This window comes from Gigantopelta aegis, chromosome 7 (genome assembly GCF_016097555.1).
Source record: "Gigantopelta aegis isolate Gae_Host chromosome 7, Gae_host_genome, whole genome shotgun sequence".
Taxonomy (NCBI): domain Eukaryota; kingdom Metazoa; phylum Mollusca; class Gastropoda; order Neomphalida; family Peltospiridae; genus Gigantopelta; species Gigantopelta aegis.
Window position 1 is genome coordinate 34,668,868 of NC_054705.1, and position 20,727 is coordinate 34,689,594.

At 40.8% G+C, this 20,727-nt stretch overlaps 1 protein-coding gene across 2 annotated transcripts; it reads right to left on the reverse strand.

Moving 5' to 3' along the window:
- Positions 1 to 4,529: 4,529 nt before the first annotated feature.
- LOC121376879 lies at positions 4,530 to 19,789 on the reverse strand. Of its 2 annotated transcripts, none has more exons than XM_041504663.1 (8): positions 19,703 to 19,789; positions 14,225 to 14,561; positions 12,339 to 12,461; positions 10,154 to 10,264; positions 9,426 to 9,485; positions 8,276 to 8,392; positions 7,191 to 7,376; positions 4,530 to 4,764 (listed from the first exon to the last, which is right to left on the reverse strand). In XM_041504663.1, exons 1-8 carry the CDS (start codon positions 19,769 to 19,771, stop codon positions 4,691 to 4,693), a joined length of 1,077 nt encoding a protein of 358 aa, XP_041360597.1. In that variant the 5' UTR covers positions 19,772 to 19,789; the 3' UTR covers positions 4,530 to 4,690. The 2 variants fall into 2 exon arrangements, with proteins under 2 accessions (XP_041360597.1, XP_041360598.1); XM_041504664.1 differs by lacking the exon at positions 19,703 to 19,789 and adding an exon at positions 15,731 to 15,777.
- Between the last annotated feature and the right edge of the window lie 938 nt (positions 19,790 to 20,727).

Below are 20,727 nucleotides of genomic sequence, written 5' to 3' on the forward strand. Positions count from 1 at the left end.
ATGAGTGGTGTTTGATTTCAGTGATCATAAACGGCTCTAATAGTAAAAAAACAAAAAATATGCTGTTGTGTTTAAAGGCATATTGTCACAGATTTTAGGACCTAATTTCTCAAAAAAAATGATAATAAATAAAAATTACATTAATTGTTGGAAACCAAACATAGCTATCGCATCACCTTAACTGAACCATGATGGAGTGAAATCCATGTCAACCCTCTTGGCAATCTTAGTTTTTGAATTATGGACAATTGCCATAATTCAATTATTTTTTACAAAATATCATTAATAAATGGATCATGGTGGTTATGAAGATGGTTGAATAACGTACATTTAGGGACAAATCAAAAAACATTTGTTCAGGTAATACTTTGTTAGACTTTTAAATAGGTCAGTGGTCTGTGACAATATGCCTTTAAAAACTAGGGTTTGTCCCTTTAATGGTGAAACTTTACTTTGATACCTGTGTGCTTTACTTTGAAGATAATATTTCTTACACACCCTTTAGTGAGAATATTGTTCGTTATTATTATTTTTATTTTTATTTTTTTTATTCGTTATTTTTGATAACACACAGAGAATAATACCATTTATCTCACAACGAATTGTTTTAAAACATATCTAACGAGCGAAAGCGAGTTTGAAACATTTTGAAACGAAAGGTTCATAAATGGTATCTAACGGACACGATTGTATTATTCTGTTTCTTAAATATCCTCAAATTCCATGTTTTAAGCAAATTTTAACATCTTTTAAATTTTAATTTAATTTTAATTTCAAATTTTAACCCTTTACCTTACGCGTCACAGACACATGATTGCCAGATTAACTATACGTCACAGCGTAATCGATTTCCATCGTGCTGGGTTTTTTTTATTGGACGTATGGCATTGGTGACCTGGTCATCACCTAGGAGCAGCCAATACTATTTCTTGAAATTGTTAACACACGTACGTGTCTAAACAACTATGTGTTATAAAAAATAACACATGCTCTTCTCACCAACAGGTATGTAAGAAATTAGATTAACATTCATACGTGTGATAACAATTTAAATTGACGTGTCTGTGACGTATGAGATAATCTGAAATGGACTTGACTGTGACGCACAAGTTAACCTGAAACTGACTTGTCTGTGACGTATAATTTAATCTGAAATGGACTTGACTGTGACGCAGAAGTTAACCTGAAATGGACTTGATTGTGACGCACAAGTTAACCTGAAATGTACTTGTCTGTGACGTATAAGTTAATCTGAAATGTACTTGACTGTGGCGCACAAGTTAACCTGAAATTGACTTGTCTGTGACGTATAAGTTAATCTGAAATGGATTTGCCTGTGACGCACAAGTTAACCTGAAATTTACTTCTCTGTGACGTAGAAGTCAATCTGAAATGGACTTGACTGTGACGCACAAGTTAACCTGAAATTGACGTGTTTGTGACGTACAAGTTAATCTCAAATGGACTTGACTGTGACGCACAAGTTAACCTGAAATTGACGTGTCTGTGACGTATAATTTAATCTGAAATTGCCTTGACTGTGACGCACAAGTTAACCTGAAATTGACTTGTCTGTGACGTATAAGTTAATCTGAAATGGACTTGACTGTGACGCACAAGTTAACCTGAAATTGACTTGTCTGTGACGTATAATTTAATCTGAAATGGACTTGACTGTGATGTACAAATTGACCTGAAATTGACGTGTCTGTGACGTATAAGTTACTCTGAAATGGACTTGACTGTGACGCACAAGTTAACCTGAAATCGACTTGTCTGTGACGTATAAGTTAATCTGAAATGGACTTGACTGTGACGCAGAAATTAACCTGAAATTGACCTTGTCTGTGAGGCATAAGTTAATCTGAAATGGACTTGACTGTGACGCACAAGTTAACCTGAAATTGACTTGTCTGTTACGTATAAGTTAATCTGAAATGGACTTGACTGTGACGCACAAGTTAACCTGAAATTGACTTGTCTGTGACGTATAAGTTAATCTGAAATGGACTTGACTGTGATGCACAAGTTTACATGAAATGGACGTGACTGTGACGCACAAGTTAACCTGAAATGGACTTGACTGTGACATATAAGTTTACCTGAAATGGACGTGACTGTGACGCACAAGTTAACCTGAAATTGACTTGTCTGTTACGTATAAGTTAATCTGAAATGGACTTGACTGTGACGCACAAGTTAACCTGAAATTGACGTGTCTGTGACGTATAAGGTAATCTGAAATGGACTTGACTGTGACGTACAAGTTAATCTGAAATGGACTTGACTGTGACGTACAAGTTAATCTGAAATTGACTTGACTGTGACGTACAAGTTAATCTGAAATTGCCTTGACCCGGACGCACAAGTTAACCTGAAATTGACTTGTCTGTGACGTATAAGTTAATCTGAAATGGACTTGACTGTGACGCATAAGTTAACCTGAAATTGACGTGTCTGTGGCGTACAAGTTAATCTGAAATTGCCTTGACTGTGACGCACAAGTTAACCTGAAATTGACTTGTCTGTGACGTATAAGTTAATCTGAAAAGGACTTGACTGTGACGCACAAGTTAACCTAAAATTGACGTGTCTGTGAGGCATAAGTTAATTATAAGCGCTAGGACCGTAAATAGCTTTCAGTTTGAAAAGTATTTTAATTTCTTTTATAATGGGGGGGGGGGGGGGGGGGGGTTAGGGGCGGTGTTTTTTTTAATTTGAGAATATATAAGAAATATAACACTACATTCATGCCCGTCATGCTAGGATCAGACTGTCAACTGCCAGCAGAAAGTTAGCCAACTTGACTGTTGTGATGTAATTTTCTCCAACTTTCCCACAGACAGGAAAGCACATACCACGGCCTTTGACCAGTTGTTGGAACGAGAGAAAAAACAATCAATTGAATGACTCCAACGAGGTGGTTCGATCCTGCAACACAAGCACCTCATGCGAGCATCCAACCGACTGAGTTATAAAAGAAACGTATCTTTAAAAATAACAATAAAAAAAAACTAAAAAAACTAAAAGGGAATAATAAATAAATGCACTGTAGTATGGCAGTGAACTTGTAGTTGGTAAAAAAAAACACGACACATTGCTATTTGCTTTATTAATTTTATTTTATACTACATACATTATAAGAAAAACGTTTTTAAAATGTTTTACGAGTAATGTTTATGTAACAAGTAAAAATAAATAACAAATTTTAAAAAACGTGGTGAGTACATGCATGCGCCTGATCGTGCGTGCATGCGTGCGTATAATCGTGCGTGTTTGTGATTGTGCGTGCATGTGTGCGTATAATCGTGCGTGTGATCGTGCATTCATGTATGTGCATGATTTTATACAATTACACATCTGGATTTCAATCAAAACAATTGATTAATATATTTCAAAGGCTACTAATTACACATCTTAACTTCAAAATGGTAGCTAATTTCTAATAATAAACATTAAAACTAAATATTAAAGGGACAGAGCCTAGTTTTAACTCGTGAAAATTAACACTAAGTTTAGTTAATCTACAAACCTGTAACACATTTGGATAAAGTTACAATTGAGTGAAACATGAGTCTGTGACTTTGAAATGGTGAAATACCCTCTAAAAATAGACTAAAACTTGACTTCATAACTGTTACTTCTCAGACGCATGTGCGTTTTTAAAAATATGAGAAATGCGTGTTGTGATATTAAAAACACCAGGATGACCAAAAACACTTCGAATGTATGGAAATTGATAATCTAAACCATAAAATCTAAGTAAAGTATGATTTCATTTATCAAAAACGGCTCTAATAGTCAAAAATATGCCTTAGTGTTTAAAAACTAGGGTATGTCCCTTTAACACTACAATAAAGATGTACGTAACGGCATAATACTAATCACAAGCTGCTATCAAATACACCAAACTTGACTAAAACTGGTTACCATAAAATATGCAACACTTTGTCGATGGACGCAGATTGAAGCAGATCAAAGAAAACGTTTATCAGAACACAGTCAAATATCACGACGACTGGTTTATCAAAGGCCGTGGTATGTGCTATCCTGTCTGTGGGATGGTGCATATAAAAGATCCCTTGCTACTGATAGAAAAATGTAGCGGGTTTCCTTTCTAGGACTATATGTCAAAATTACCAAATATTTCACATCCAACTGTCGATGATTAATAAATCAATATGCTCTAGTGGTGTTGCCGCCACTTCATGGGCTACTCTTTTTAATTAGCAGCAAGGGATCTTTTATATGCACCATTCCACACAGACAGCGTAGTACATACCACGGCCTTTGATATACCAGTCGTGGTGCACTGGCAGGAACGAAAAATAGTCTAATAGGCCCACCGACGGGGATCGATCCCAGACCGGATATACAATAGCCGATGATTAATAAATCAATGTGCTCTAATGGTGTCGTTAAACAAAACATTTTTTTACTGAAGACTTCGTATCACAACGACCAAATGTTTGATATACAATAGCTGATGATTAATAAATCAATGTGCTCTAGTGGTGTCGTTACACAAAAACAAACTTTAACTCTTTTTTTCTACAGATTTTATGTAAACCAATTTTAAAATATACTCAAAACTGTAGACTATACACAGAGCTAATGCACTACTGACACTTTGTAAGACAATTGTCCATTGGTTGCATGATCACTCCTACTGGTTTCGATTGGACGGATACTACTTCCTGAGTCCACGACGATTGATGGCGCCAAGAAGCTCTTTCATCAGTTCTCGAGTTTGCATATTGAAACCTAACGAGAAAAAAAGAGAAAAACCCGTAAGTATATACATGCAGTTTTAAAATCGCAAACCCCAATTTGAACCCAGGGGCGGGACTACTCAGTGGTAAAGTGTTCGCTTGGTGCGCGGTCGGTCAAGGATCGATCCCCGTCGGTGGACCTATTAGGCTATTTCTCGTTCCAGCCAGTGCTCCACAACTGGTTTAAAAAAAGCCGTGGTATGTGCTATCCTGTCTGTGGGACGGTACATATAAAGGATCCCTTGCTGCTAATTGAAAAGAGTAGACCTTGAAGTGGTAACAGCGGGTTTCCTCTTTCAATATCTGTGTGGTCTCTAACCATATGTCTGACGCCATATAACCGTAAATAAAATATGTTGAGTGCGTCGTTAAATAAAATATTTCCGTCCTTCCTAATTTGAACCCGTGGAAATAAAAGTAAAGTTTGTTTTATTTAACGACGCCACTAGAGCACATTGATTTTTAATCTTATCATCGGCTATTGGACGTCAAACATATGGTCATTCTGACACTGTTTTTAGAGGAAACCCGCTGTCGCCACATAGGCTACTCTTCTTTACGACAGGCAGCAAGGGATCTTTTATTTGCGCTTCCCACAGGCAGGATAGCACAAACCATGGCCTTTGTTGAACCAGTTATGGATCACTGGTCGGTGCAAGTGGTTTTACACCTACCCATTGAGCCTTGCGGAGCACTCACTCAGGGTTTGGAGTCGGGTTTCTGGATTAAAAATCCCATGCCTCGACTGGGATCCGAACCCAGTACCTACCAGCCTGTAGACCGATGGCCTGCCACGACGCCACCGAGGCCGGTCCGTGGAAATAAAGACATTAACCACGCGGTACATAGCCAGTGAAATAGGGCCAAGCATCTTGCAAGAAAGAATACTGGGGTCGGGTTTTTTTTCTTTCTTTTAATTGTCTTGTTTAATGACACCACTAGAGCACACTGATTTAATCACCAGCTATTGGATGTCAAACATTTAGTAATTTTGACATAGCCTTAAAGAGCAAACCCGCTACATTTTTCCATTAGTAGCAAGGGATTTCCATAGATAGGATAGCACATATCACGGTATTTGATATACCAGTCGTGATGCGCTGACTGGAACGAGAAATAGCCCAATGGGCCCACCGACAGGGATTGATCCTAAACCGACCGTGATCAAGCGAATGCTTTACCACTGGGCTACGTCCCGTACCTCAGGGATCGGTTGTTCAAACGTTAGTTAGCTTAAGGTTGCACATCACCATTATGTCCTTCATGCATTTCAATGAAAATACTGTCACAGAGAATAAATAGTGTCAAAAATAGCATAATATCACAACGAATAAGTGACTATCACCTTTTCAAGCCGTAGTTACTTGTCTAGTGGCATGAACAAAATCGAAGCAGGTTGACCACAAATTTTGCACTGGCTGGAACGAGAAATAACTCAATGGGCCCAAACGATTAGAGGCAGGCGAGTGGTGACACACTTGCCGTACGGCCGGTAATTCGGGATATTATGCTGAAAATCGCTGCCTCTTATCGCCTAGTGTGAAGTGGCCATAAGACTGTGGTACTTAGTCTGTATCACCGGCCTCGGTGGCGTCGTGGCAGGCCATCGGTCTACAGGCTGGTAGGTACTGGGTTCGGATCCCAGTCGAGGCATGGGATTTTTAATCCAGATACCGACTCCAAACCCTGAGTGAGTGCTCCGCAAGGCTCAATGGGTAGGTGTAAACCACTTGCACCGACCAGTGATCCATAACTGGTTCAACAAAGGCCATGGTTTGTGCTATCCTGCCTGTGGGAAGCGCAAATAAAAGATCCCTTGCTGCCTGTCGTAAAAAGAGTAGCCTATGTGGAGACAGCGGGTTTCCTCTAAAAAAATCTGTGTGGTCCTTAACCATATGTCTGACGCCATATAACCGTAATTAAAATGTGTTGAGTGCGTCGTTAAATAAAACACTTAGTCTGTGTCAGTGCATGACATGGGGCCTACTTCACAAATGTCTCTTAGGCTCTGCTAGACACCAAAGCAGCATCCTCTTTGTAAGTCTTTTACTATTTGCACTGTAAGATCGCAAAGTTCGAGAGTTTAGTGAATTAGGCCCATGGCGAGTTGCCCCCACACCCCTCCTTGTTTCGTACGATTATGACTGTGCTGATATCCAATTAAGGTTCAAGCACGCTGTCCTGGGCACACACCTCAGCTATCTTGGCTGTCTGTCCAGGACAGTGGATCAGTTAGTGGTTAGTGAGAGAGAAGAGGGTGTAGTGGCCTTACACCTACCCAATGAGCTCTTAAAAACTCTCTCTGGGTTGGAGTCGGTACCGGGCTGCGAACCCTGTACCTATCAGCCTGTAGTCCGATGGCTTAACCACTGCGCCACCGAGGCCGGTGTAAAACGCCAAGTTTGTCGAGTTACATACCGCTTGTCGCGTCTTGCAGTGTCTGCTGACCTTGCGGCGGTGCTTGACCTTGACCTTGCGTTTGCTCTAACTTTCTGTGCAGCTTCATGGCGGATTCGATGAAGACTCGGAACTCCTCCGCAAACAGAATCATCTCCGTCAGTAGAAGAGACGTGTTGCGAATCACCTGTTTTTCTGACAGTTGTTCTGAAACCAAACAATTCAAGCTCAGCAAGGGCGGGGGGGGGGGGGGGGGGGGGGGGGGGGGGGGGGGGGGGGGGGGGGGGTGGGGGTGGGGGCGGACTCAAGGGGGAGGGGGACCTGGGGAAACCAGTTCCCCACCACCACAGAGGCGGATCTCCTAAATTTTGCAATTTTGTAGTTATAATTCTATTATATATTAATTTTCTCTTTTTTTACGATCCCCTCCAAACCTCCTCCAAAGTTCCATTGGCATTCATCCTCATGTCAATGCCCCCCCCCCCCAAATGGATTTTCTGGATCCGCCACTGCACCACAACCACTTATAAAACAAGCTTGTTTTTGTTTAACGACATAAAACATACTAAAAACGTCTTACTATCCAAGAGGGGACCTGAGGACCAGCCCCCCCCCCCCCCCCCCCCCGCATAAAACATACTAGTGCCACTTTTTTAATAGTTTATTTACTATTTTCCGTTCACGCAAGGGCGGATCCAAGAGGGGATCTGGGAGGACATCCCCCCCCCCCACTCCACACACACACACACACACCACTACCACCCCAAAAAACTAAAAATTCTAGTGCAATATTTTTAATAGTTTAAACTAAATACTATAAGTTTGTGTGGAAGTACGGGTAATGCAAAAATAAGTTGTTATATCGAAAATGACCTATGGAAGGTTCCACTTTAACACTTTAGCGGAAGTGTTGTAATATTCATACGTTTGGATCCAAGTTTGGTCGATATCTTGAATATAGATTTTAACATTGTCACCTCTGGGATCTTATTTGGTATGTAACAACCTCCAAGCGACGTGCCTACTGAGGGCCACGAACTCCCTTACCTCAGCTTTAGTAAATATACTGAGTGCAACTGTTCAAAACGTTTTTAACTCACACAAACCTTTAGGTATTTCAAACTCGAACATCGCCTTTATTTCGTTTTTGAAACATTTGATGTTGTCCAGTACGCTATTCCGCATGTCTGCGGGAATAATAGGTTCCCCTGGATTCTCCACGTCTGTTAAGAGAAGAAAACCTGTATTATAAGATTTGGAGTCTCTCCCTCTCTCTCTGTCTGTCTGTCTCTCTCTCTCTCTCTCTCTCTCTCTCTCTCTCTCTCTCTCTCTCTCTCTCTCTCTCTCTCTCTCTCTCTCTCTCTCTCTCTCTCTCTCTCTCTCTCTCTCTCTCTCTCTCTCTCTCACTCTCTCTCTCTGTATACATATGTCTGTCTCTGTCTGTCTGTCTGTCTGTCTGTTTGTCTCTCTCTCTCTCTCTCTCTCTCTCTCTCTCTCTCTCTCTCTCTCTCTCTCTGTATGTCTGTCTGTCTGTTTCTCTCTCTCTCTCTCTCTCTCTCTCTGTATCTCTCTCTCTCTCTCTGTATCTCTCTCTCTCTCTCTCTCTCTCTCTCTCTCTCTCTCTCTCTCTCTCTCTCTCTCTATGTATGTCTGTCTCTCTGTGTCTCTGTCTCTCTGTGTCTCTGTCTCTCTGCCTCTTGTCTCTGTATGTCTCTCTCTGTCTATCTCTGTCTGTTTGTCTGTCTGTCTGTCTGTCTGTCTGTCGGTCTCTCTCTCTCTCTCTCTCTCTCTCTCTCTCTCTCTCTCTCTCTCTCTCTCTCTCTCTCTCTCTCTCTCTCTCTCTCTCTCTCCAATCTTTTTCTCTTCTCTCACTTTCTTCTCTTCTCTCTCAATCAACTTTCAACAATCAAGTCCTGATAAAAAGTAAAGTTTGTTTTGTATAACGACACCACTAGAGCACATTGATGTATTAATCATCGGCAGCTGGATGCTAAACATTTGGTGCGTGATCGGTCCCTACCCCCATCCTGTACTCAGGGGTCGGGACGTAGCTCAGTGGTATAGCGCTCGCCCGATGCGTGATCGATCCCTACCCCCATCCTGTACTCAGGGGTCGGGACGTAGCTCAGTGGTACAGCGCTCGCCCGATGCGTGATCGATCCCTACCCCCATCCTGTACTCAGGGGTCGGGACGTAGCTCAGTTGTATAGCGCTCGCCCGATGCGTGATTGATCCCTACCCCCATCCTGTACTTACAATACTTCTTAAGATCTCGCAATTGGCGGCACGTGGCTTCATCCTTGAAAGAAGGGTGACCTGAAAGGAAGGAAATGTTTTATTTAACGACGCACTCAACACATTTTATTTACGGTTATATGGCGTTGGACATATGGATAAGGACAACACAGATAGAGAAAGAGAGAGAGAGAGAGAGAGAGAGAGAGAGAGAGAGAGAGAGAGAGAGAGAGAGAGAGAGGGGGGGGGGGGGGGTGTAATAGTCTTATACAGTCTTATAGTTTTGTGGGGGTTTTTCGGTGGGGGTGTTTAACGACACAACTAGAGCACATTGATTTATAAATCAGCGGCTACTGGATGTCAAACATTTGGCAGTTTTGACATAGTCTGAGAGGAGGAAACCCGCTACATTTTTTCATTAGTAGCAAGGGATCTTAAGTGGATAGGGGCACGTTAATAGAGTACCCGTACCCGTCATTGTGTCACTCTCCAATACAGATATTATATATATTGTAGAATTATCTCCCCTATAAATATTCTAAAATTACCTCTCAGACGAAAACGCCATTTCGTTTCATTGTGTCACTCTCCAATACAGATATTATATATATTGTAGAATTATCTCCCCTATAAATATTCTAAAATTACCTCTCAGACGAAAGACGCCATTTCGTTTCATTGTGTTACTCTCCAATACAGATATTATATATATTGTAGAATTATCTCCCCTATAAATATTCTAAAATTACCTCTCAGACGAAAGAAGACTCCGATTAACTGCATCATGTTGCGTTGGAAGGTTTCCATGGTTTCCTCAGAAGCTGCTCTGATATGACCAGCAACTTCCAACCAATGTTCACCTGAAACAAAATTCACACTATACAATGAAAAGTAAAGTTAAAGTTTATTTTGTTCAACGACACCAGTAGAGCACACTGATTTATTAATCACCGGCTATTGATGTTAAACATTTGGTAATTTTGATATATAGTCTTAAGATAGCAGTTAGTAGCAAGGGATCTTTTATATGCACCATCCCATAGACAGGATAGCACATGCCACGGCCTTTGTTGTGGTGCACTGGCTAGAACGTGAAATAGGGCCCACCGACAGGGATCAATCCCACACCGACCGTGCATCAGGAGACCACTTTACCACTGGACTACGTCCCGCGGACGAAAAGGGGGGGCAGGGAGAAGTAATATAAAAAAGAGTTTGTTTTGTTTAACGACACCACTGGAGCACATTGATTAATTAATCATCAGCTATTCGATGTCAAAATTTGGTAATTTTGACTCGTAGTCATCAGAGGAAACCCGCTAAATTTTTTCGAATGCAGCAAAGGATCTTTTATATGCACTTTCACACAGACAGGAAAACACATGCCACGGCCTTTGTCCAGTTGTGGTACACTGGTTGGAACGAGAAAAAAACAATCAGCTGAATGGATCTACCGAGGTGGTTCGATCCTGGGACGCAAAAACCTCAAGCGAGCACTCTACCGACTGAGCTAAATCCGGCCCCAAGTAATGTAGAGACAGAACCGTAATACGTGATCAGGGCCTTATCTCTGCACATTTGGCAAAATAGAATGAATCTCTATCTAGTGCCTTTGTCTATAGGACAGCCACTTCCGGTGAGATCCTAAATACTGGAGATTTCACCCGTCGTGCACCGCTACAAATAGGACTGCCACTCACAAACTACATATTAAAAAGAAATGTTTTATTTAACGACACACTAAACACATTTTATTTACGGTTATATGGCGTCAGACATATGGTTAAGGACCACACCGATTTTGAGAGGAAACCCGCTGTCGCCACTGCATGGGCTACTCTTTCCGATTAGCAGCAAGGGATCTTTTATTTGCTCTTCCCACAGGCAGGATAGCACAAACCATGGCCTTTGTTGAACCAGTTACGGATCACTGGTCGGTGCAAGTGGTTTACATCTACCCATTGAGCCTTGCGGAGCACTCACTCAGGGTTTGGAGTCGGTATCTGGATTAAAAATCCCATGCCTCGACTGGGATCCGAACCCAGTACCTACCAGCCTGTAGACCGATGGTCTAACCACGACGCCACCGAGGCCGGTCACAAACTACATATAGTTTACTAAATAAAAACTAGCACCGGCCACGGCGGACAGAGCTTATTAGAATAAGTTTAGTTGTAATTACCTGCACCCATGAACCACTGTCATAACAGTGCTGATATCAGGTCTGAGTTCACGCGAGAAAAAGCAGAAAAACGTCTGCTAGACTGGGGTGGGGGGTTTTAATTGGTTTGTTTAACGACACCACTAGAGCACATTGATTTATTAATCATCGGCTGTTGGATGTCAAATATATGGTCATTTTTGACACAGTCATAGAAAGGAAAACCTGCTACATTGTTTCCATTAGTAGCAAGGGATCCCACAGACAGATTTTTATGCTGCAACCACCGTTTCTATTGGCAGAATATGATGACGGATAAAGCAGTGGCATATCCTGCTATTAGCAGGATATGACTTAACGTTACTCGTGTGCATAGCTACATTACAAAATCGCTCTTTTGGCCTCTAGGTCACCGTACAATGTGGCTGAAATAACAGAAATAATAGCTTTTCCCCTTAATTTTTATGGTCTGCAGGATCAAGCTAATTTCCCATTCTTACCTTCACGGGATAAAGCAGATATCCGACGTCATTAACTAAAAAAAATTTGATATATATAAATCAGTTACATTTTTCCATTAGTAGCAAGGGATCTTTTATATGCACCATCCCATAGACAGAATAGCACATACCACGGCCTTTGGTATAGCAGTCGTGGCTGGAACGAGAAGTAGCCCAATGGGCCCGCCGATGGGGATCGATCCTAGACCGACCGCGCATCAGACCGGCGCTGTACCACTTGGCTACGTCCCTATAAATGTTCAAGAAACTCACTGCTGGATAGCGGTTGCGATTCTATCTTGTTTAAGTATTGTTCCATGTTCACTACCAGCTGTCCGAAGTCGTTCTTCATATCCTGCATTCCCCCTCTCACCTCTCCCTCCGTCAGGGTGCAAACTGAAACAGTTAAAGGCGCAGACCCTAGTTTTAAACCGTACAAAATGGACACTAAATCTAGTTCATTTACAAACCTGTAACTCATTTGGATAATGTTACAATAGAGTGAAAGAAGAGTCTGTGACGTTAAAACAGGAAATATCCTTTAAAACAGACTAGAACTCGAATCAATAATTTAAAATGTTTAAAAATATGAAAAATTAATTTTTGGGTATTAAAACACTAGGATGACCAAAAACACTTCTATTCTACGGAAATGGATCATCTAAAGAATAAAATACAAGTAATGTTTGATTTCAGTGATCATAAACGGCTCTAATAGTGAAATATATGCTGCAGTGTTTAAAAACTAGGGTCTGTCCCTTTAAAAAAAAAAAGTATGTTTTGTCAAAACGTCCCCTTAAAGGGACAGTCCTGAGTTTGCAGCCCTTGTAAGATGTTTGCGATAACAGAGCCTTGTTGGCGACTACTATTTCATACTAAATAATTTTACTTGTTTAGAATACCTTTGTCTGTATATCAAAATTATGTGTTTGCGGTCGTAGTTACTTTTGATAACACATGGTTGTTTACACATGTACGTGTGTTAACAATTTCAAGACATACGACTGGCTGCTCCTAGGTGATGACCAGTTCACCACTGCCATGCATCCAATGAAAAACTACACGATGGAAATCGATTACATTGTGACGTATAATCAACCTGACAATCATGGGTCTGTAACGCGTACGTTAGCTAGAAGTGTAACGGCTGTAAATACTTTTAGTCGAAAAAGATGTCCAAAATTTGCTTAAAACCTGGTTTTTGAGGATATGTAAGAAATAGAATAATACATAATTGTCCGAATGCTTTCGCTCGTTAGATACATTTTAAAACAACTCATTGTGAGATAAATGGTATCTAACGGCTACTCATGTATTATTTTCTATGTTACAGTTCAAATTAATGTTTATGTATGTTTTAGCTTCAAAATATGGCCGCACTACGATCTACGACCATTTATATACAGTATTTATTTTGATCACACATAACAGCTTCTTTTAGCACAATTCTGTTAGATGGATGTTTCATTTAACGACGCACTCAACACATTGTATTTACGGTTATATGGCGGCAAACATAAGGACCACACAGATATTGAGAGAGGAAACCCGCTGTCGCCACTTCATGGGCTACTCTTTTTTGATTAGCAGCAAGGGATCTTTTATATGCACCATCCCACAGACAGGGTAGTACATACCACGGCCTTCGATATACCAGTCGTGGTGCACCGGATGGAACGAGAAATAGCCCAATGTGTCCACTGACGGGGATCGATCCCACACCGACCGCGCATCGAGCGAGCGCTGTACCACTGGGCTACGTCTCGCCCGTTGTATAATACAATGCCAAGCCTTGTAAAGTTTCTTTTGGATGTCAGTATACATTGTGTATGTACTCCTAGTATGTATTTTATAATTTTTAGAGTGTTGTTATTATTATTTTTTAAATCTATATGTATGGGTATATGAATGGACAGGTGTGTATATGGATGGATTGCTGGGTGGTTGGATGAATGGATGGACTGATTATACGCACACGCACGCACACACACACACGCACAGACACAACACCACACATATACACAGAATATGTATACGATTTACACTCCTTATAACGTGTAAATCTGTATGACACGTGACGTATTATGATGGACATTATGATAAAGCGCTCATGAACCACTATAAAAGCAGTGGTGACACTAGCTGTTCACAAAACTTACATTGTTCCGGGCCGAGCATATCCACTTGGTCAAATAATCCGCCATCATCCGTCGACGGTCCCGGTCCTTGCATCCCCTGTCCCATTGGCCCTGAATTAGATTGAGCCCCATTACTCTGTCCCGTTGGCCCTGAATTAGATGACGATCCCATACTCGGTCCCATTGACCCTGAATTAGATGACGATCCCATACTCGGTCCCATTGACCCTGAATTAGATGACGATCCCATACTCGGTCCCATTGACCCTGAATTAGATGACGATCCCATACTCGGTCCCATTGACCCTGAAATAGATGACGTCCCCATTCCACCGTTCATCCCATCGTGCATACGACGCTGAAACAAAAACGTTACATACGAATGAATGAATGAAAGAATGAATGTTTAACGACACCCCGAACGAAAAATACATCGGCTATTGGGTGTCAAACTATGGTAATGCAAACAAATAAAGTGATGATCAACATCAATATAAAAATTCAAGATTTAAATAAAAACAGTGCAAAAAGAACTGTGCAAAAATACAAATATCACAGGTAGATACTGACTTTTACTCAAAATTTCAATTGTATCTCGAAGAAAACAAGGGGATTTGTGCCGTATTGGCCATTCTCGTTACATACTGTCAAATTACAACTATAGTCCTGTTCAATTGTTTAGACCCTAAATCTCTGTGTGTTTCGAATACAGGTCAGGTCAGTGTTTAACGTGCTCATTCAGAACAAGCTGTTGTAGCGCACGCCTGTCCTGTACACAGGTGCCGGCCTCGGTCAGCTTCCCCGGCCAGGGCAGGAAAGGGGTGGGGTGGGGTGGGTTGGAGGAGGACCGCCTACAAGGGATCACCAGCAGTCCGACCGGGGTCGGTAACAGGCGGAGGGCACGAATACAGGTTCGTTCTCCTATAAATAACAACGGCTGTTTGCATAACAAAAGATTAGAATACGAAGCTATGTGAAGGCCATTATAACTTGTTTCATTTAATCAATTAATGTCCAAAATACGATACCATTGTTTGTACATATCAAGTCGATGGCCAATAACATTATTTTCGAAATATAGTCTATGATTGCACGTGCTGTTGTAGAATTGTGTAAACCACATGAAATACAAGTATAGAAGGGTGTATAAGTTCACAGAAAATGTATTACTGGAAATTCCACACCTTATTGTTATTTGAGTAAAATATGGGTAAATCGAAAATTGCTTCTCCCTACCCATCAAGCATATAACATTCAATGTATTTATTAACTCTTTAACATTGAAAACAATTTATTCCCATGGCATTCATTATCAGCAGGGCCGTAGCTAGCAGGGGGGCAGTTGCACCCCCCCCCCCCCCGAAGAAATTCGGAAAGCATAGAAAGTTAAAGAAAAGGCGTTTTAGACTATTAACTACTCAGTTGCCCCCCTCCCCCCCCCCCCAAAAAAAAAAAATCTATCAATTGAACAAATATAAACGTGTATTACAAAACGCGGACAATCAATATAAAACCATATAAATATACCTACATACGAAGTCAGAGGTGGGTGTGGGGTTGGGCTGAGGGTCACGCCTCCACCAATCGCGGGTATACAATATTCTGGCCACGTGTGTGTTCATTATGTCACAATGAACATCACGAGATTAAGACTTCACCCCAACCCCCCTCACTAAAAGGTAACGTGGCCTTGCCCGTGCATTAGTAAATAATAAATATTATATATTATTCATGGACATACAACCTGACAGTCATAATGTATCAACCTATCTTATAATTAATTTACAGTGTTTTATCTCCAATAGCACCCAAACTTATTTATTCTTGTATCAGTACATTACATTAATGACATAGCAGGCACGGATCCAGAAGTTTTTTAATAGTGGGGACGCAAAACCCGTTGTTGCTTTTCAACGGGTGGATGGGATAAGTTTTAATTTTTTTGTCTATTCTGTAATATATATTGTTTGACAAAAATAGAGGGGTCGTGTCACCTGGACTCCCCGCCTGAATCCGCGCCTGAATTGTTTATTGACTTATGTTTCCAAATTGTTTCTTAAATATAGATCATACTACAATATATTCCGCTAAGAAGGTGGAAAAGAACATTGTTTGAAACACACTATAGAGTGATGATTTTATTATGCAAATAGCCGTAGTTATTTATAGGAAAACGAACCTGTATTCAAAACATACAGAGATTTTTGTAAAATGGAAATAAGTCAACTTCATGCATTTTAGATCATGAATTGTATATAAAACCTGTCGGGGTTTTGGTTTGTTTTCATGCAAATGTAAAGAAAAGGATTGAATAGGAATTAAACGTAACATTTGCAACAAAAAAACTTGGGGTCTAAACACTTGAACAGGGCTCCGTTCCACGAAGCGATCTTAGTACTAAGATCACCATGGTGCATAAGGTAGCTATACACTTAAGGTGATCTCAGGGCTAAGATCGCTTTGTGGAACGGAGCCCAGGACTATAGCTTTTGGGGTAAATATATAATTTTTACACTTTTAATGAATAAAAATTAAAACATAATTAAATTCGCTTCAATGCTTAACGAGCAAAGATATTTTAATTCATTTATTCATTTCAACTTATTTTCGTGCTTATATCCAATTAAGGTTCAAGCACGCTGTCATGGGCACACACCTCAGCTGTCTGGGCTGTCTGTCCAGGACAGTGGATTAATTGTTAGTTGGTTAGTGGTTAGTGAGAGAGAAAAGAATGTAGTGGTCTTACACCTACCCATTGAGCCCTCAAGTACTCGCTCTGGGTTGGAGCCGGTACCGAGCTGCGAACCCTGTATCTACCAGCGTGTAGTCCGATGGCTTAACCACTGCGCCACCGAGGCCGGTGATATTTTAACGCAGGTCGTCCCGTCAGACCGGCATGCAATTATTATACGTCAGTTTGAGACAATCGTGATTTGTCCAGGCAGATTTCCATGAATTTCAGCCAATTTCGATCCCTGCCGCGACCATTGTGTGCTCATGAAGTTTGTTTTGTTTATCAACACCACCAGAACACATTGATTTACTAATCATCGGCTGTTGGATGTCAAACATTTGGTAATTTTGACACAGAATCTTACAGAGGAAACCCGCTACATTTTTTTCCATTAGTAGCAAGGGATCTTTTACATGCACCATCCCGCAGACAGGATAGCACATACTACGGTCTCTGTTATACCAGTCGTGGTGCACTGGCTGGAGCGAGACAAAGCACAATGGGGCCCATCGACGGGGATCGATCTCAAACTGACCGCGCATCAAGCGAGTGCTTTACCACTGGGTTACGTCCCGCCCCATGTGTGCTCATGAATGCATAAAGTGACTGAGCACATTCCTCAACAACAGTAGCCAAGTGGTAAAGCGTTCGCCTGATGTGCGGTCGGTTTAGGATCGATCCCAGTCGGTGGCCTATTTGTGGCTATTTCTCGCTCCAGCCACGACTGGTATGTCAAAGGCCGTGGAATGTGTTATCATGTCTGTGGGAAGGAGCATATAAAAGATCCCTAATGGGACTATAAGTCTGAATTATTAAATGTGACATCCAATTGCCGATGAGTCCAATGATTCCAATGGGTAGTAATAAAATAAACTTTAAAGGGACAGACCCTAGTTTTTAAACACTAAGACATATTTTTCACTATTAGAGCCGTTTATGATCACTGAAATCATGCATTACTTATATTGTGTTGCTTACATTATCCATTTCCGTACAATCGAAGTGTTTCTGGTCATCCTGGTGTTTCTAACATCACAAAATGCATTTTTCATATTTTTAAAAACGCACGTGCGTCTGAGAAGTATCGGTTATGGAGTCGTGTTTTAGTCTATTTTTAAGGGTATTTCAACGTCACAGACTTTTGTTTCACTCTATTGTATCCAAATTTGTTACAGGTTTGTGAATTAACTTAGTGTCCATTTTTACGGGTTGAAACTAGGGTGTAGGTGAAATATATGCCTTAGTGTTTAAAAACAAGCGTATGTCCCTTTAATGAAATTAATGTTAATACACATGGTTTGTACTTCCAGCTACATACACTAAAAAATATTACACCTGTACAACTAGAGTACGTTGGTTGATTTATCAATGGGTACTGGATGACAATCATTTAATCATTATTACACATATTCTTCTGAGGAAGGACGCACTCAACACATTTTATTGACGGTTATATAGCGTCAGACATATGGTTAAGGACCACACAGATATTGAGGGAGGAAAGCCGCTGTCGCCGCTTCATGGGCTATTCTTTTCGATTAGCAGCAAGGGATCTTTTATATGCACCATCCCACAGACAGGATAGCACATACCACGACCGTTGATGTACCAGTCGTGGTGCACTGGCTAAAGCGAGAAATAGTTCAATGGGCACACCGACACCGTTTGATTGCAAACCGACCGTGCATCAAGCGAGCGCTTTACCACTGGGCTACGTATCGCCCCATTCTTCTAAGGATACCCCTTCTCGTTTAATTAAAAACAAGGGATCTTTTCTCCTTTTTTATGTATGCACTTTCCCACAGACAGGATAGCACATACCATAGTTGTTTTATATTACAACCAGGAGGCGTTGGTTTGGACGCGAAATCAATACATCTGAACTACAAAACCGTTATCCCTGATCTCTGTACAATACAGAGTTGAATGGGTGTTTAGCGAAATAGTTGTTGATTCCATGAATCTGTATCTAATGGGACGGGACGTAGCCCAGTGGTAAACCGCACGCCTAATGTACGGTCGGTCTAGGATCGATCCCCGTCGGTGGGCCCATTGGGCTATTTCTCGTTCCAACCAGTGCACTCCGACTGGTATATCAAAGGCCGTGGTATGTGCTTTCCTGTCTTTGGGATGGTGCATATAAAAGATCCCTTGCTACCGATGGGGAAAATGTAGCAGGTTTCTTCTCTGTGACTATATGTCAAAATTACCAAAATGTTGACATTCAATAGCCGATTATTAATAAATCAATGTGCTCTAGGGGTGTCGTTAAACAAAACAAACTTCTATAACTAGTGCCTCGTATATAGCAGGGCTTCTAGAATGTTTTTTTTTTAATCCACTAGCCTTGGGATCAGTGATTTTAAAAATGTACTAGCCACGATTAAAAATTCACTAGCCCTACTTTACGTTAATACAATTGTACTAGTAATAATCAAATATGTCACCTAAAGAGGGAGATAAGGCTTAAAAACACTAACATTGGGGGACGTGGGTGGGGTCAGGATATTCATATTTACAAAATAGACTTAACTGCAACGTTTGACAAAAATAATTTCACTAGCCGTCGGGCATGGCAATAGTAGTTATTTACTAGCCCAACATCGAATATTACTAGCCCTGTATATAGGAGGAGTCTCTTCCGAGGAGATCCTTTAACTGATAATACATCTTTCCTGCACTACTCATGGGTCCGTAGAAGTGATTCGACTCTATGACCCAAGCAGATTATACAGACTACAGGTATATAACAAGGCAGTACTTACATGGAATCTAAATTGATGACTGGAGGCAATGAAGCCCAGGAGAACCAGAAGACAGAAAATCTTCATCATGCTAAAGGACTAATCTTCAAACTTAGTTTCACGTCCGTTTAAAATGCTATGTGCTTTCTTTGCGAAGATTCTGTAGTCTCCAGAAAAACTACTCACACCTTCCGTTTATTATAGTGACCGAAACAAAGAACACAGAGGGATTAGGAATAAAAGACTTATTTCTTGTAGACCCTCTGGCTAGTTACCAAGATCAAGGTCGCGGTAGATGTACATAACAACGAGTATATATCAGTAAACTCCAGCTTGTTTTTCCATGCCATATTGTAAAGGAGGCGTCGTTTAGAAACACCAGGTTCGTCTGGGGGTCAGTTGACGATCACGTTCGAGTGTTCGCTGAATAGGGCTGTCCAAGTGTAGAAAATATGACAAAAGAAAGCGTATATATATATATATTTGAGCTTCGAAAACATTTCTAACTGTCGACATTTTAGTAGGGTTCTTTTAAAATCAAGATGCCAAATAAAGGAATTAATTCCTACAGAAGCGATTTTTTTGTGTATATAATGCAATGTATAGGGTGTTTTACCTAACATAGTAAAAGTCCACCATAGTCTTCCGATGCTAAATTCTTCATTTTTTTTGCTTTTTACTATTTTCTTCTTTATTTCTCTCTTCTTTTTTTTTTCTTCTTTTTTTTGGGGGGTGGGGGGGTGGGGTAAAATAATTAAACATTTATTTATTCCTCATTGAATTACATGAAGGCAAACTACGTGGTGGTATCTAAGCCGGTGTTCGAACCGCCTCGAAAGGACAAACAAGTGTCATTAATTTGTTTGATGTTTTGTTTAATACTCTGTTACATTAAACATATATTTGAGAGGTCTTCTTGAGTTTTGACTGTTAAAGCAGGCGCGTGTGCAGAGGGTGGGTTTTGGCGTTCGAGTCCCCTTTCCTGCTCAAGCAAAAAAAAAAATTCCCCAATACATTTCCCCGCCCATAAAATTCGCATCCAAAAT

Bases quoted from the DNA above. Each gene is read 5' to 3' on its own strand.
- LOC121376879 (XM_041504663.1), bottom strand. From the start codon at position 19,771: ATGATGAAGATTTTCTGTCTTCTGGTTCTCCTGGGCTTCATTGCCTCC. The intron at 8,393-9,425 runs GTAAGTACAGGA...TTCTCTTAACAG, and splicing joins GCGAGATCTTAAGAAGTATT to ACGTGGAGAATCCAGGGGAA. The intron at 7,377-8,275 runs GTTTGTGTGAGT...GTTTGGTTTCAG, and splicing joins CGAGTTTGAAATACCTAAAG to AACAACTGTCAGAAAAACAG.